Genomic DNA, 14,714 nt, shown 5'->3' with positions numbered 1-14,714 from the left:
ATAATTATATTTCCTCGGGATCCGTGTTTTTGTACTTCGCAAGGTTCCTCCTACATTCTTTATTCCCATGGAGACTGCCCCCACAGGCAAGAACACCTGTGTGGTACATTTTCCCATTTTTCAGTCAGTCGGCTTTTACTGATCTGCTGGTGAGGTCTCATCACAAAATGTTATGCAACTTCCAATTTCCATGATCATAATGTCACCAACAATTTCTGCTATCAAAGTAAGGCAGGACATAAATTTAGATTTTTGTGTAGGATTATTTCCCATTGATAATTCTTTGGAATTGAACAAAGAGTAAGTAAAAAAGAAAACCCTAATCAAAAAGACGACGGAATTACAGTATTATATTCTAACTTTGGAGTTAATTCATTCTATAGTATCTTGTCAGACATCCAAATCAGCAACTGTTGGGCATTTGAATCAACAACTGTATTCCAAGTATGACTGTCGGTGTCAGATGTTTTCAAAGAACACACAAAACCTCTAAGATCCAAGCAACATATGTTGAACAGTACCAAAAAGAATAGGGTTTGTATAGCCATTTAGTTACTTACATTGTTGTTGCGTGTTTCTACTGCTGGAAACTTCCTGACTATGAATTTGACAGCAGATTCCAGGTTTTTGTCAATAAGATAGGATGGTTTGGCTTTGGGGTCACCACATGCCTATAAGAAAATACAATACAAAATGAAGTAAAAATACACAATCATCCATCTGAAGTAAAGTGATAGTTGCAAATCTGAAGACAAACTAGAAAGATTTTGTTTTGTTCTGTTTTAAGTGAGCAGGTGATAATGAGAGGCAAAGTGCAGGGACTGTCACAGCTGAAATATGCAATGGGAAACAGTACAGAGATGCTCTTCTACTGAAAAAGATGCATGGAAGTATCAAAGCAGTTAGTGCAGAACAGCAGTGAGGGGAAAAACTCAATCCTAAAAGAAAGAAAAAAAAACATTTTCTTTTTACTGCTATTCCTGGTTTGAGGTAGTGTTGTATTCATTCATCTGGAGTTAATAAACTGTTAGAAAATTCAATCATTTCATCATCTGTGGAGGACTATCCTTTGTGAAACAAAACTAAAAAGCCCCACCACCAGTCTGCATTTAATTTTTCTTTAAATTGTTAACTGCAAGAGAGCTTTCCATCCCATAATAAAACCACCGGTAGTTGCCTAAAATGCCCTATTTCCTTAAAGTAGGAACTAATGTTTTGCTCATTCCCTTTATTCCTACAGAAGCATAAGCTGTGCTTTAAAAGCAGCACTTGAGAAATTTCATTAAATTTCAATTTGAACAGAAGTCACAACTAAATGTCAAGTCTTTTAAAGAGCCTACACGGACATATCCGAAGAACAGGTTCAGTGAACAAGCAACTGATGAAGAACCTACTTTTGCCAGCTGCGGTGCATGCTGTCAGACACTCTATTTATTCTCAACTACCCTAACAAGCCATGCTGTTTGCTTCAGTTGGGAGAAACATACTTAAAAGCAGCATTATTAACCTAACAAAATTGGTGCTCAAATTGTATTTTCTCTCAAACGTGTGTTCAGCTTTATAGTCCTCAGAGGTATTTGCAAAGAAGTTCAGTGTCTCATGCAAAACTAAATTACATGCTAGGCGTTTCTACGCAACATAGTGAACTCAAATGGCAGCTCATTTAAACTTTCCACATCGATTTCTATGGCTGAGTTGCAGACCGTAGAGACAGAAGTCATGGAGTATGAGACCGATTCTGAAAGCGGGCAAGCGGGCAAAGGGAAGGTGAAAAGCTTTGCAAACCTTCCAAACTTGTCCTTGCTGGGAAAGCATTGTAATAAAAAGAGAGAAAAATTACATATAAACAAATGACTCTTAAACTCTAAAATACGTTACACTTAAGTGAACTAATACACTATTACCTACATCCGAGAGAACATTCAGACCGTCTGTTACTATAGACTGCACACTTTCTACTGGATAGCGATTATTTTGGTACTCACAAACACATTTACATGTACTTATTAGTTACTATTGCACAAGGCTCTGAGTATATGCTGAAACATGTAACTGCTAACAGTACTTCCAAACTTAAGTTCAGGTAGGGAGAGAAAAAAGGAGTTAAACATCACATGCATCTACAGGGGGAAAAAGGAGAGAAACTCAGTGAAGTTTTACATACCTGAAAAAGAAACGGTAGCCAAGAAAAAAAAAAACAAAAAACAAAAGAGTCATTATTTTAAGTTTCTAAAACTCCTGCCTGCAGTACATGACCATTAAAATATATGCTAATGTTCTACTCTAATACCCAAATTCTCACATTTGCTATTTTTTTCCCGCCAAAAATACTAAATTTTTGTTAGAAGTTACATCCGTAACACTCCAAGAGGAATTTATAACAAATTCAGCAATGTTCATCATTGACTAGATATGAAATAGTTGCTCCCACGTTCTTACAAGAGCAAACAATTTGTGCCAGGGGACTTTTCTATACACGCTTTAAAGTCTTGACACAGTTTCTAAAGTAAAGATTATACTATAAATAGGTCGCAAAAATTAAACAACTCGCTCTTCAATAAAGTCTTAATTAATTAGACGTCATGGGTTTCTCAAAAGCTGTGTCAGATGAATGCAATTCACCAGCTTTGCCACACACTATGTAACTCTCTGCCAAAAGAAGTATTACAAACTAAGAAAAGAGCTTAGCAGACAACATATACCTGTGTTCCCATTTGAATGTGCTTGCTCTCATATAGGAGATGAAAAATGTTCATCTTGCCATCGCTGACTTCCTAAACTTTTCAGCCAGAATTCCAACATTACTTCTACATACACTGTTTCTTACTCCTTCCTAGTAACAGATGTGCTTTGCTCCTATAAATCAAAGGTTCACTACTCTAGAAATGACATCCTGTCCAGGCCCTTGCATGCAGAGTATTCACACGGAAACAAGTATCTGAAAATACTGACACCCAACATCCTCAACAAGGTTTCAGGAACTCGGTTCTTTGTAATGACCAATATTATCCAGAGCCTAAGTGGCAACCCCCTAAATACATCCGAATATGTGAGACAGCTTTTTTCCCTTTCCATCGTGTGTTTGCTAGCATCACACTTAGAGCAACCACAGTTCTTCCTCCAGTACTCAGCTATGCAAGATTAACCCACAGAGCAGAAAGCAGCCTTCTGCCAGACAGCAGGCTGCAGTATTGTTTGCCCCAGCTGCACCTGCAGGAAGCTGGGCGAGCCTACCCACACAGGCTGTTCCAAGCAGCTCAGCCCACTTCTAACACCTCTGCTTACTTCTTTGATTACCAGCTTTCTTTCATCCATACATTTTCCATCCATGCTGTTACCTGCATTCAGTATGGCTTGTGAAGTCTGTATAAGCCAAACCTTTCCTAAACTGCACACAGACCTACAAGGCTCATGCTCAGGACAGTTCACTCCAGAAGGCAGAAGGGCATGAAAAGACAATCCCCTGTCCTAGAGGACGGACCTTTCTGCACGAGCACGGAAGCGTGGTAAGGCGCCTAACCACAGATTTGCACTGTCGAAAGAATAAAGGCATTGAGGGCAGTGGTCGTGGGTAGAATGCAGATAAGAAAGGTGGGTTTTGCTTTTATTAATACAAACCCCTTGTCAATACTGCAATAGGCAGGCACGCTGTGGTGTGACACACAAAAATCACTTTGCCACACGCAGATCTCCAGCAGTACAGCAGGAATACTGCACCGACACTCAACGCTCATTCTCTGTCAGCCTCAGAAATCACTTCTTCCCACACGTGGGCTGCAATAACTTTTTTTTTTCCATTTCTTATCTTTTTTAAAAGCAACAGAGTGGCTACATGTCGGAGCATTAAAAAGAAATCCAGGAGTTGAGATGGTCTTGGTGGTGCAACATTCACAGCTTACAGCTCCCAGAAGCTCTGGGATTCCAGCCCCGAAATACTGCACGCTCAGAATCTCCCCTCAGCCATCTCCAAGTCCTTTTGCACATTATTCAACAGCTGCCAAGCAGTTATGGTAAAAAAAAAAAAAAAAAAAAAAAAAAAAGACAATGCAAAGCTACCATTAAGACTGATCTACATATTTATTTATTTATTTATTTTTTAAAAAAAGGACTCAGACACTGGATTTCTATCAAATTAGGGTATTATTATTCCTCTCTCAGGAATGCAAGGTATTATTATTATTAAACAGCATTGGGGCTATTCGGGTTCTTCTATGCAATTGTCACTTGGAAAACGAAGACCACCACAAAGCTTCACTTTCTAGGTGGCCCTCTCTAAGAGGCACCTTACAAGGAAGCACCCGCCAACAAAAACATGCCTAAGTTCTCCATTTAAGGTAAGCAGTCCCTAACGAATGGCCCAGAATCCAGTCCAGCTGCCCATGGACCACAGCACACCTACTTTAAGAGGCATCCCAAAGAGATCTTTTGCCCCAATAGTGTTAGAGTTACCACTGCAAAAAGCAAAGCCTAACATTTCACTTCCTTGTTGAGGACAGAGGGTGCTGGACAAGGATGATAAAAGATCCAGCAATAAAATTCTTATACGAAGCAAGCTGGTATCACACAAATTAGGCTTATGTTCAGGCAATCGGCCAAAGCCAGGGGCATGGCACAGCGTACGGGTACAAAATTGCATTGCAAAAAAAATGAGCTTTGTTCCTGCCTTTTTTGCATAGACCTGTGACATGTGCTCACATAAGAGCATAGGAGACACACCTGAGTTACACCATGAATAAAAAAGGCCTAAGCTCCTGTCATGTGCAAATCACTTTTATACCTTTCTTTTTAGTGCTAAGGCCAATCTATTCCAAATAATTAGCAGGGTTGTTGCCTGAAAAAAAAAAAAAAAAAAAAAAAAAGAGAAACAGGGCAGCAAAGAGCTATCACTTGAATTGGTATTTGCTATTTTTCATCCTCCAAGCTGTCAGCATCAGAAGACAATCATAGAACAAGTTGTATTTTGCAGCAGTTGAACATGGTTTTGTTACTTTAAGAGAACTCGATTTTACTGTAACTGCAGACTTGAGGTAGAATACTCCTGAGCACAGTTCTTTCCCCTGGTGGCAACAGACACCGAAGGAATCTTAGTCAGCAAATCACCCCACCTTCAATTTTCATTTGAGTGAATCTGCATTAAAAAACACTGCAACTTTTAGCAGCAAATAGACGGAATTTCTGTGATAGCAAGAAAAAAAAGACAGCCTCCCATCCCCAAGCTAATAACTTTCATTAGAAAATAGAAATACACTAAGATTTCTAGCATTAAAAAAGGAAAAACTCCCGTGTGAACCATTTACAGCTTACTACAGCACATTCCCTTGACACACAGGAAAGGCATGTGCAGTAAAACCATTCTCCCCTTGTACTAGCTGCTGACATTAAAGACTTTACCCTAAAATTTATCTGTAAGCTTGAATGCCTGGTTTGTGGCCCTGCATCCTACAAAATTATACTAACACATGGCAAAGAAGTATTCAGAGACGGGTTCATCAAAAAACGTTGTTTCTGCAAGCTGGGACGTATTATTTATTCTCCATTTCTGTCATGCATTTAAAAGTAATGAGATTACCACCCGACAATCTCTAATTTTGAAAAAGCCAAACTATTGAGCACAGAGAGGTGAATAATCGATGAAGAGCTGCTTTGAATGCTGAACACATTAGGAAACAGTTCACACTACGTTTGCTTTAACATTGCTGATGAATCCTGCCACAGACACTTTGTTGTATTTTAGGTTTTGTGGAAGCCTGAGTTTAATAATACACAGGCTTGTCCCAGATAAGCCTTGTGAATGAAGCCTTGTCCCTTTTAACAGCTATGAAAGAAGATGCGAAAATTAACTGGCCACACAGAGACAAATTATTATAGTTTATTTTGATGGCTAAAACTTAACTGTCCTAATCTAGTATCACTTGGGTAATCTTGTACCAAGTAAATTCAGTTCCTGGCGTTTGCAGTTACATAAATGGTGCTCATACAAAATGTGAACCTATTCTGTACATTTCGTCTGTGCTGCTCCTGTGATCCAACTAGGATCTGGAATACAGGGGAAAGGCTCCACTTACCTCATTTCAGGACATATATATGGGCCTTGAACTTACCCAAAACATGGCTCAAAGTTATTATAAATGTAATGGCCCTTTCATTGTCACAGTATCCATTGAAGGATACTGCACTTTCACCCCACAGCACATACTTCAATTTGAATCCCGGTATCTCTGTACTCAGAGATCCAACCCACTGGCTCACATGAAGCCAGAAGAAACCAGGCTAGAAGAGACCTCAAAGAGTTGCCTACCCTACTTTCCTGTTCCAAAGCAGGATCAGCTGTACCTCTGTTGCTCCTGGGAGATACCTGCTACATCTTTACTTACAGGTCTCCAATGGACTATATTCCAAAACATCCTCAGACAGCCTCGGCCATTATTTAACTAACTCGATCATCAGGAAGTTCTAAAATGTAATCTGCACTTTTCTTGCTACAATTTAATCCAGAGAACTTCATTGAGAGAACTGACTTGGACAGGTTATTCCCCTTCTCCTTCCAGAAGTGTTAAGTACTTAAAAATCTGCAGTAATCATGATCTACTTTTCAAAAAAAATCCCCCCCTTTTTTGTTTGTTTGTTTGTATTTTAAGGGATCAGATTGTCTGCATCTCTGATCATCCTTGTTCTTCTTTGCACTTTCTGCATTTTGTCCACACCGCTCTTGAAGAGCATGTTGAATCACATACTTCAGAGCGTGTTGAATCACATACTTTTCAGATGAGTCTTCATGCATGCCACATACCTACTCATACATTTCCAGAATCTCCCTTTATTTTTTGCAATTCAGCCTACTTGGCTGAAGTTTACCCGAACTTCTCCCAACTATTTTCTGCAGGCTTACTGCCTCATTACTCCTCATCTTCCATTTTACATTTCAGTAAGCACAAAATAAGTTACAATCACACTTGTTCAGCCACCTCCAAAATTCGTTAGAGCATACCTATGATTTGGTAGGCTGGAACTGAATTCTAATTACATTTTTCATTACTTCTGCAGCTCCTGCCAGTTTCCTACCTGCAAAGTTAATGAGCAGGCTGGCTTCATCACCTAGGCTGTTAACGCAGAGCCTGGCTGGAGCAGAGCTAGGGGACAGCCCAGCGAGGCCTGCTGGACTGCAGTCCGACGAGGGGATCTCCGCAACCACTCCCTAATATGGTTGCCCGTCTGCTTTCATTATTCCGATTTCACCCGGGCTCTGTTTCCTTAGATTGTTCTTACAAACAATCAGATGAGGTAATGTCAGCGGCCTCACTAAGGTCAATGTGTAAAATACCTACCCAGTTAGTTGTCCTTACTGGAGCAACCTGCCACCTCACCGATGAAAGAAATACACTTGGTTTGGCACTGTCTGTACATGATAAACTCGTATCTTCTTCTGTTCGTAGCACCTGTTTCAATAAGCACTTGGGTCTATTAATCAACTACAGGGCAGGTGAGATGCAAAGAAAAAAAATTAAGAGGAGTTTCACTGCCACAAAACTTCCCTTAAATGTAATTTATCAAGTAAGTCTCTAAAAAGAAAAACAAGACAATGGGCATGTCTGGTCCATTTGGACTCTAGAGCAGGAATTGTTAAGAACTGTCAGCTGCATCTCCTCTGCAGACCATCTCAAAAACCTCCTGCAACTACAACTGGATTTGCTTTTGTGTCAGCACAATGCAGGGCAAATGAACAGCAGCTGGGGGGGACGGTGGGCAGGTAACATTCATATTGCTAAACAAAGAAAGAATGCGAGGTGACTGGGGGCATCTATAAGTGATGCAAGAGGATAAGCCCCTCTGGATTTCTTTCTGTGTATTTGAGAAGAGTCGATTAGGTATTTTTATATTGTATTAAGAAGTATCATTGCTTCCTTACAAAGTCCTAGAATGGCTCAGGCTGAAAGGGACCTTAAAGCCCATCTGGTTCCAACTCCCTGCCATGGGCAGGACACCAACTAGGTCAGGTTGCTCAGGCCCTCATCTAACCTGGCCTTGAACACCTCCAGGGATGGGGCATCCACAGCTTCACTGGGCAGCCTGTGCCAGGGCCTCACCATGCTCCAAGCGAAGAATTTCCTCCTAAACTCTAATCTAAATCTCCCCTCTTTTACTGTAAAACCACTCCCCCTTGTCCTGTCATTATCTGAACGAGCAAAAAGTTTTTCTCAATCTTCTTTATAACCCCCTTAAGTATTGAAAAGCTGCAGTGAGGTCTCCACGGAGCCTTCTCTTCTTAGGTTGAGAGAGCTGGGGCTGTTCAGCATGTTCGTCATAGGAGAGACTGAATTTTACATCTGAAAAAAACCTGTGACACGATACCACCAGTTTGTTTTTGCTTCCTGACCAAAGCAATTAGCTTTTTTGCTTCACCAGGATCGATCATGCTTGAGGCTTTCTCCTCGTACTAGCAGCCGGGCAGGACCATTCCTCTACGATTACAGATGCAATTGGACCAACACACGCTGCCATCTCAACCTCCACGGAACCGCTAGTATCTGTCGCACTAAGAACAACGCTGCCCCACCCAAGTCACTTCCTGAAGCCTGAAGACAATCTGTTCCTTCCAACACCAACCGCACGGTCCAGAACAAGACTGTCAGTGAGCTTCGCCTTTAAGCTCCAAGCTCTGCACTCCCGCACAGAGCCCGGTGTCAAAAAAGTGATCTAGCCCTACACCCTTCTGGACTTCAGAGCTCTGCAGACTGGAAATTTCTCCATGCTCTGCCACCTATCACTTAAGAGGCTCTTCTACTATGTTTTGGTTTAGAATGGTAAAGATAAGGGCAATTAAAGCCCTTGCAAATATTTTTTCTCTTCTTTACCTGTTAGTTAGGTTTGGTTTTGCAGTTTGTATCTAGGAGTCTGTTGTAGAGTCCCATTTTGCAGATGCTATGTGATCGTGAGAGTTGTGAATCTTGTACTAATGACTTTTTTCTTAAGAAAAAAAAAATTGCACAGAAGTTAAAACCTGTATTATAAATAACAGAACAACACTGCTAGCAAAGCAATTAACACTAAGTAACAGACTCATCATTTTTGATTAACATATACTGTAAATAATTCAAAACCGTAACTTTTATCCTGAACAGTTCACAGTAGCGTGACATCCTGCTGACATTCATCACAATCACGCTCTCTTGATTTGCTCTAAGTCTGTGGCTCAGGTATCTTAACACGAAATCTCTTATTGCAAATACTTTCTGTTACCCACATAGTTTATAAACAAGCAAACCCTGACTCATAGAAAATAAGATTATTTCTCTGCAACCACTCTTGAACAACACGCTCACTTCACAGTACTGGCAGCGTTACACAAAGCCTACCAACATGGTCTGTCTGCTCTGACAGGTAACAACAAAATTCAAGCTTCACCCGCACAAAAAACAACTGAGTGTGATTTACAGGCATTTAGTTGAGGGCTCAACAGCACGAGTGATAATACAACTGTTAGCCTGTATAAATGAAGATTTTATATACTTTAAAACCAGAAGGAGCAAAACAGGAGAGAAATTGCAAAAATACCATTTTCAAATTCAGGACCAATACTGGTCCCAGTACAAAGGGCAGCTAAAGACAGCGGAAAGCAACCAGCAAAGTGTCATCCTTAAAAAAAATAAAAAAATAAAAAAAATGCACCTCCATGCAGGTCAAGCAGGAATTTAGTCTCATCATCCACTATTACTTCAGCAACTCTACATCTCATATTTTCCATGCCACTCTCAAAGAGGCAGAAAGTCATGCCTTCAGACACTCTGTCTTAAAAACAAACTGAACTATTTCGGAAGACAACAACAGCACAGGAGGTCAGCAAACAGGAAACGATGAGCAATCAACAGTTATAAGCAAAATGAGATTTGAATTCTTTATAGGAAAAGGAAGTATAAATATCAAGTTTCTAACTGCTCTTAACAATTTCTGTAATTCCCCGGGAAGAAAAATTTTCCAGCAGTCAAGAAAATTCACAACCCTTTAAAATCTCTGCTCCCTAGACAGCATCTACAGCAATCTGTAAGGCTTCACCTCTCACTTCCTCTTACTAAAAAGAGTCAACCATTTCCTTTAACCGCAATACCACATATTGTGTAGTTCTCTACTAACTTGAGTTTCGATATTGTCTTCTGTGGAGAAACTACGGAAACCTTAACCAGCAGTTTTGAAATCAACTGCTTTCAAAAAGGGTAAAAGTGGGGAAAAAAAAGAGGAAAAGAAGAAAGTGCTGCAGGAAGCCAGCTACGCTGAAGCTGGTCTCCCAAGAAATAAAACAATTACCAATCTTAAGACTTCTAGGTCTCACCACTAGAGCCAGCCAGCTAGCACTGTCATGCAGTGTTTACTGCAGCTCAAGAAAATAACTACTTGGATCTCAAACCACCATTTGAATACGCAGTGCTGTACATGGGGCAGCTCCAGATTTGCCAAGCTGTACGTCCCGCAGTAACTGAGCTGCTTGGACGTGCCTCCCATCTGCGTATGCAAGACCCAAGCAGTTTTGGACTCGGTTCATGGCATTTGCAGGAAAAACTGCTGTCACCTCCAGTGCTGACGCTCCCACACTGAGAGCCCTTCCACTCGCATCACTTCACCGGCACTGGCAGAGCTTCCATATGGACAAACCTGCACAGGGCTCTGTCAGCCAAACACGGCAGCGGAAACCTGCCTATGGGCACTGGACCAGGCACCGTAAGCGCTCCCAAACCAGTAATCAAACAGAGCCTGCACTTACAGTTTTCCAAACACAGCTATATGTCACAGGGTCTGCCTTCTCCTGCCTCTTTTCCAGCCTTCTTCCCACAAAGCACAGCCATACTGGCCGAGGGCCTCGCTCAGGCAAAATTCCACTGGGCTGGGCTTTTTTTTCAGCTGACATTTCTCTTGGAGCACAACAAATACACACAAGAGCGACTTCAACATTTTGATGTTTCTCCTCATGAATAGGGAATCGTTACCATTAATAAGTCGCTGCAGTCGTCCAACATGAAAAACTGCAAGCTACGAGGAACCTCATTTCTATTCCTGGAAGGTATCAGTTCGCAATATTTTACTGGGAACAGCTGATTTATGCCAGCGCGGATCTGCAGAAACACCTCAGCGCCCCAAACTGAAGGGATCGCTTTGGGTTAGCGCCGAGTTGGGAACAGCACAACCCTACTTCTTCTCACGGCAGCACCAGCTGGAGTCCCACCATCCCGCTGCCTGGGGCTCCCCAGGCCGGGGGGCAGCCTGTGCCCAGCTCGGGGCCTGCCCCGAGGCCCATTTGGCTCTGGAGTTTCCTTCGCCCCCCCGCCGGGGCCGCACTCTCCGCACCCGCAGCCCCCGCCCGCCGCAGCCGCCGCCGCCACGGGGCCCGGGGCCGGGCCTAGGCCCCGCGCCGCCGCCTGGGGGGCTCCGGGCCCTGCGCTCCGGGGCTGCCCAGCGCCGGGGCACCGCGCCCGGGCCTCCCCTCCCCGCCCTGCCCTGCCCTGCCCCAGGCTAGGCCGCGCCGCCGCCCCCTCCTCCTCCTCCTTCTCCTCCTCCTTCCTCATCCTCTTCCTTCTCCTCCTCCTCCTCGTCCTCCTTCCCCTCCCCCCCGGCGGGGCCCCCCGCACCTTCTTGATGTTGTAGAGGCGGGTGAGCATGCCGACGCCCCGGTCGTTGAGGATGGTCAGCTTCTCCGCCAGCTTCTGCTGGCTCGGCTGCAGCACCGAGCGCGACATCGCTGCTGCTGCTGCTGCTCCTGGTCCTGCTGCTCCTGGTCCTGCTGCTCCTGGTCCCGCTCTGCCCCTGCCCGCAGCGCCGACACCGCTCCCAGCCCCGCCGTGGCGCGGCCGCCGGCCCGGCGCTGCTGCTGCCGCCGCCTCCTCCTCTTCCTCTTCCTCCTCTCCTTCCTCCTCCTCCTCCTCCTCCTCCTCCTCTCCCCGGCCTCGCTCGCTGCCTCTCTCGTCACGCTGCTCCGCTCTCGGCCGCCCCCTGCGGCCCGGCGGCGGAGGCGCTGCGAGAGGCGCCCCCTGCCCGCCCCCCGAGCTCGCTCGCCGTGGGGTTTGGTGTCAGGGCCGTGGGGCCGCGTCTGTGTCACAGCTCCATGTCGCACCTCAGGGCAGTGCAGAATGTTCTCCAGAGCTCCTAATGAGCGGTGCTTCACCGCCCTTAGCCACCCGAAAGCCAGCGCTGAGGCGCAGGAGGGCGTTGTGTGCCGGGCGCTGTCCCAGTTGCAACTCCTACGCTCTGTGTGGTCCCACACAAGTGCACCTGCGAGGCACCTGCAGGCAGGGACAAAGTGCAAAGAATCACATTGGAAAACACCTCCAGGATCATCTGGTCCAACCCCCACCCTACCACCAATGTCACCCACGAGACCATGTCCCCAAGCGCCACGTCCAACCTCTCCTTGAACATCCCCAGGGATGGTGCCGCCACCACCTCCCTGGGCAACCCGTCCCAATGCCTGACTGCTCTTTCTGAGAGGAAATGTCTCCTCTTTTCCAACCTAAACCTCCCCAGGTGCACCTTGAGACCATTCCCTCCAGTCCTATTGCTAGTTGCCTGTGAGAAGAGGCTGAACCCCAGCTCCCCACACCTTCCTTTAGGAAGTTTATCAGTAAGGTCTCCCCTGAGCCTCCTCTTCTCCAGACCAAACACCCCCAGCTCCCTCAGCCGCTCCTCACAGGACTTGTGGTCCAGGCCCTGCACCAGCTTCATAGCCCTTCTCTGGACGTGCTCCAGGGCCTCCATGTCCTTCTGATACTGAAGGGCTCAAAACTGAACACAGCGTGGCCACCCCAGACCCAGCCAGCCCACACGTTGGTGGCTCTCCGAAATGGAGGAGGCTCGGGCCCTTTCTCTGAGCCATGGCTCTCGATTGCCACGCAGCAAATTCATAGAGATGCCATTTCACCAATTAGATGAGTCACATCCCGACTATTTTTACTCTCGAAGCCATGAGAGTTAAAAGCATATATTTGAAGTACGAGTGAGGTTCCCATGCTGTGAATGCCAGTGAGAGGCCTCCGTGGGACCTACCCCTCACTGCCAGCCCCGCTGATACTGGCTCTGAGACTGGGCTCTGCTGAGCAGCCAGCACAGCCAGCTGGCACGAAGGGCTCCCTAACCTAGTTTATGGGAGAGAAGCTTCAGAATTAACCTTTTAATCTAATTTTTTAAAATAATTGCACCACCATCTGTGCTTTATATATATATACATATATGTTAATACTTATGTTTAATTTTCAGTTTGTATTTTTACGTTATAAATCAGAATCAGATTACCTCAGTCTTTCAGCAGTTTTAAACAAATAGATTTTAGAAAGCGTAGAAATGAACGCGAGAAGCCTAAATGTAATTAAATTGTTGCTGACCTTCTTTTTAGCAGTTACAAGATAATTTATGATTCAGAATGAAACCAGGAAGCAAGAACTTAGAGTTCCAATCTTAAGCCTGCTATTGACTCATTTTTTGGCCTTTATCAGATAATTTTCTGTCCCAGCTTTGTGTCCAAGAGTTGGGAATACCTAGCAACAATGCTGTACTGATTAATTGGGTTAGACCTGACCTTTCAGTACTGGGGCCTATTGAAAACATCACAAGCATTCAAATCAGTCTTCAAATAAAGCATAAAATGCCATGTAATGTCAAAATGTTTAATGAAATATCTGTAGTAATATTTTTGCAGAAGGATTCTTCCTTCGATCCTGAATTCATTAAAAATATATATATATATATATTACTATTTCTAGTTACAATAAAGATGTTTCCCATGTAGTTGCACTGCAAAATAAGAAATACTATTGCTGAGTGCATTTTTCTTTCCTCATCTGCAGCTAAAACAAGTAGCAGCCAATTTTTAATTCTGTATTCAATTATTTCTGAGCCATATTCAGTCTTCTGGTAGTTTCAAAAAATAACAGTCACAGAATATGTCATTTATATATAGCCTAGCAAGTAGAATGACAGTAACATCGTGACAGTTCATTGTGAGTTTTTGGGTGTCATATTAAATCATCTGTGCTCTAATATCCCAACCTTTCTCTCTCTGAAATGAGTAGAAAAGCTATGGATTATGATGGAGACCAGGTCACTCGGTTTTGATAAGGTTTGTGCTTACTGAGCTTGCTGGAGAGCTTTCAAGCTCCCTGTAACTACTAACATAGTTTTCAACATGAAAGCAATCACAATTACTCTCCATGCTGCAAAGATAACAACAGGCTGAGGCAGAGAAGGAAATAATGACTGACTCTTTCTCCTTTGTACTAGTGGCAGAGCATCCTGGTTTTAAACTCCCACGCTATTCATGAGGCTATTTACAAAATCCTATTATAGAGAGCACCCCTGGTTGCTATAATTTTTAATGCAAATGACACTGAGTTAGCTGCATTACTTGAAAACATACTGTATATCAGAATAGGGAAGGGATCAGCACCAGCAAGCAACAATCTCTCATACTTACACGGAAATTTTACTATCTTGTAGCTGTACATATCTATGATTAAATTACCACTGTAACATGGTTTGTTGGACTTTTACTGATTTTCTATTGATATTTAAGCAGATACTTTAAAATGAAAAAGCGTCTCTTTAAGTGAAGCCTGACCAAGTAGACCAGGTCTTTTCAAGTACAGACTGTCCTTTACAACCCTCAGCAAAACAAGTTTTTTTTCAGCAAAGGTATCAGAGGTATCAGCAAGGTGCTGAGACCTGATTAGAAGCAGGAG

General features: G+C 43.6%; 1 protein-coding gene across 4 annotated transcripts in view; it reads right to left on the bottom strand.

The window, feature by feature from the left end:
- NCKAP1 (NCK associated protein 1) overlaps positions 1–11,847 on the bottom strand; it is a 59,513-nt gene extending 47,666 nt beyond the window's left edge. For 2 of the 4 annotated variants that reach the window (XM_032189746.1, XM_032189747.1), the window contains exons 1-3: positions 11,616–11,847; positions 1,786–1,803; positions 561–671 (exon numbers count right to left, since the gene is read on the bottom strand). In XM_032189746.1, coding sequence (XP_032045637.1) covers positions 561–671; positions 1,786–1,803; positions 11,616–11,723 — 237 coding nt within the window. In that variant the 5' untranslated portion in view covers positions 11,724–11,847. The remainder of the gene's footprint in view (positions 1–560; positions 672–1,785; positions 1,804–11,615) is intronic. The other 2 variants (XM_032189748.1, XM_032189749.1) reach the window with 1 other exon arrangement.
- Positions 11,848–14,714: the final 2,867 nt, after the last annotated feature.

The sequence above is a fragment of the Aythya fuligula genome, chromosome 6 (assembly GCF_009819795.1).
Source record: "Aythya fuligula isolate bAytFul2 chromosome 6, bAytFul2.pri, whole genome shotgun sequence".
Taxonomy (NCBI): Eukaryota; Metazoa; Chordata; class Aves; order Anseriformes; family Anatidae; genus Aythya; species Aythya fuligula.
The sequence above is the reverse complement of the archived record's forward strand: the minus strand, read 5'-3'. Positions and strand labels throughout refer to the sequence as shown.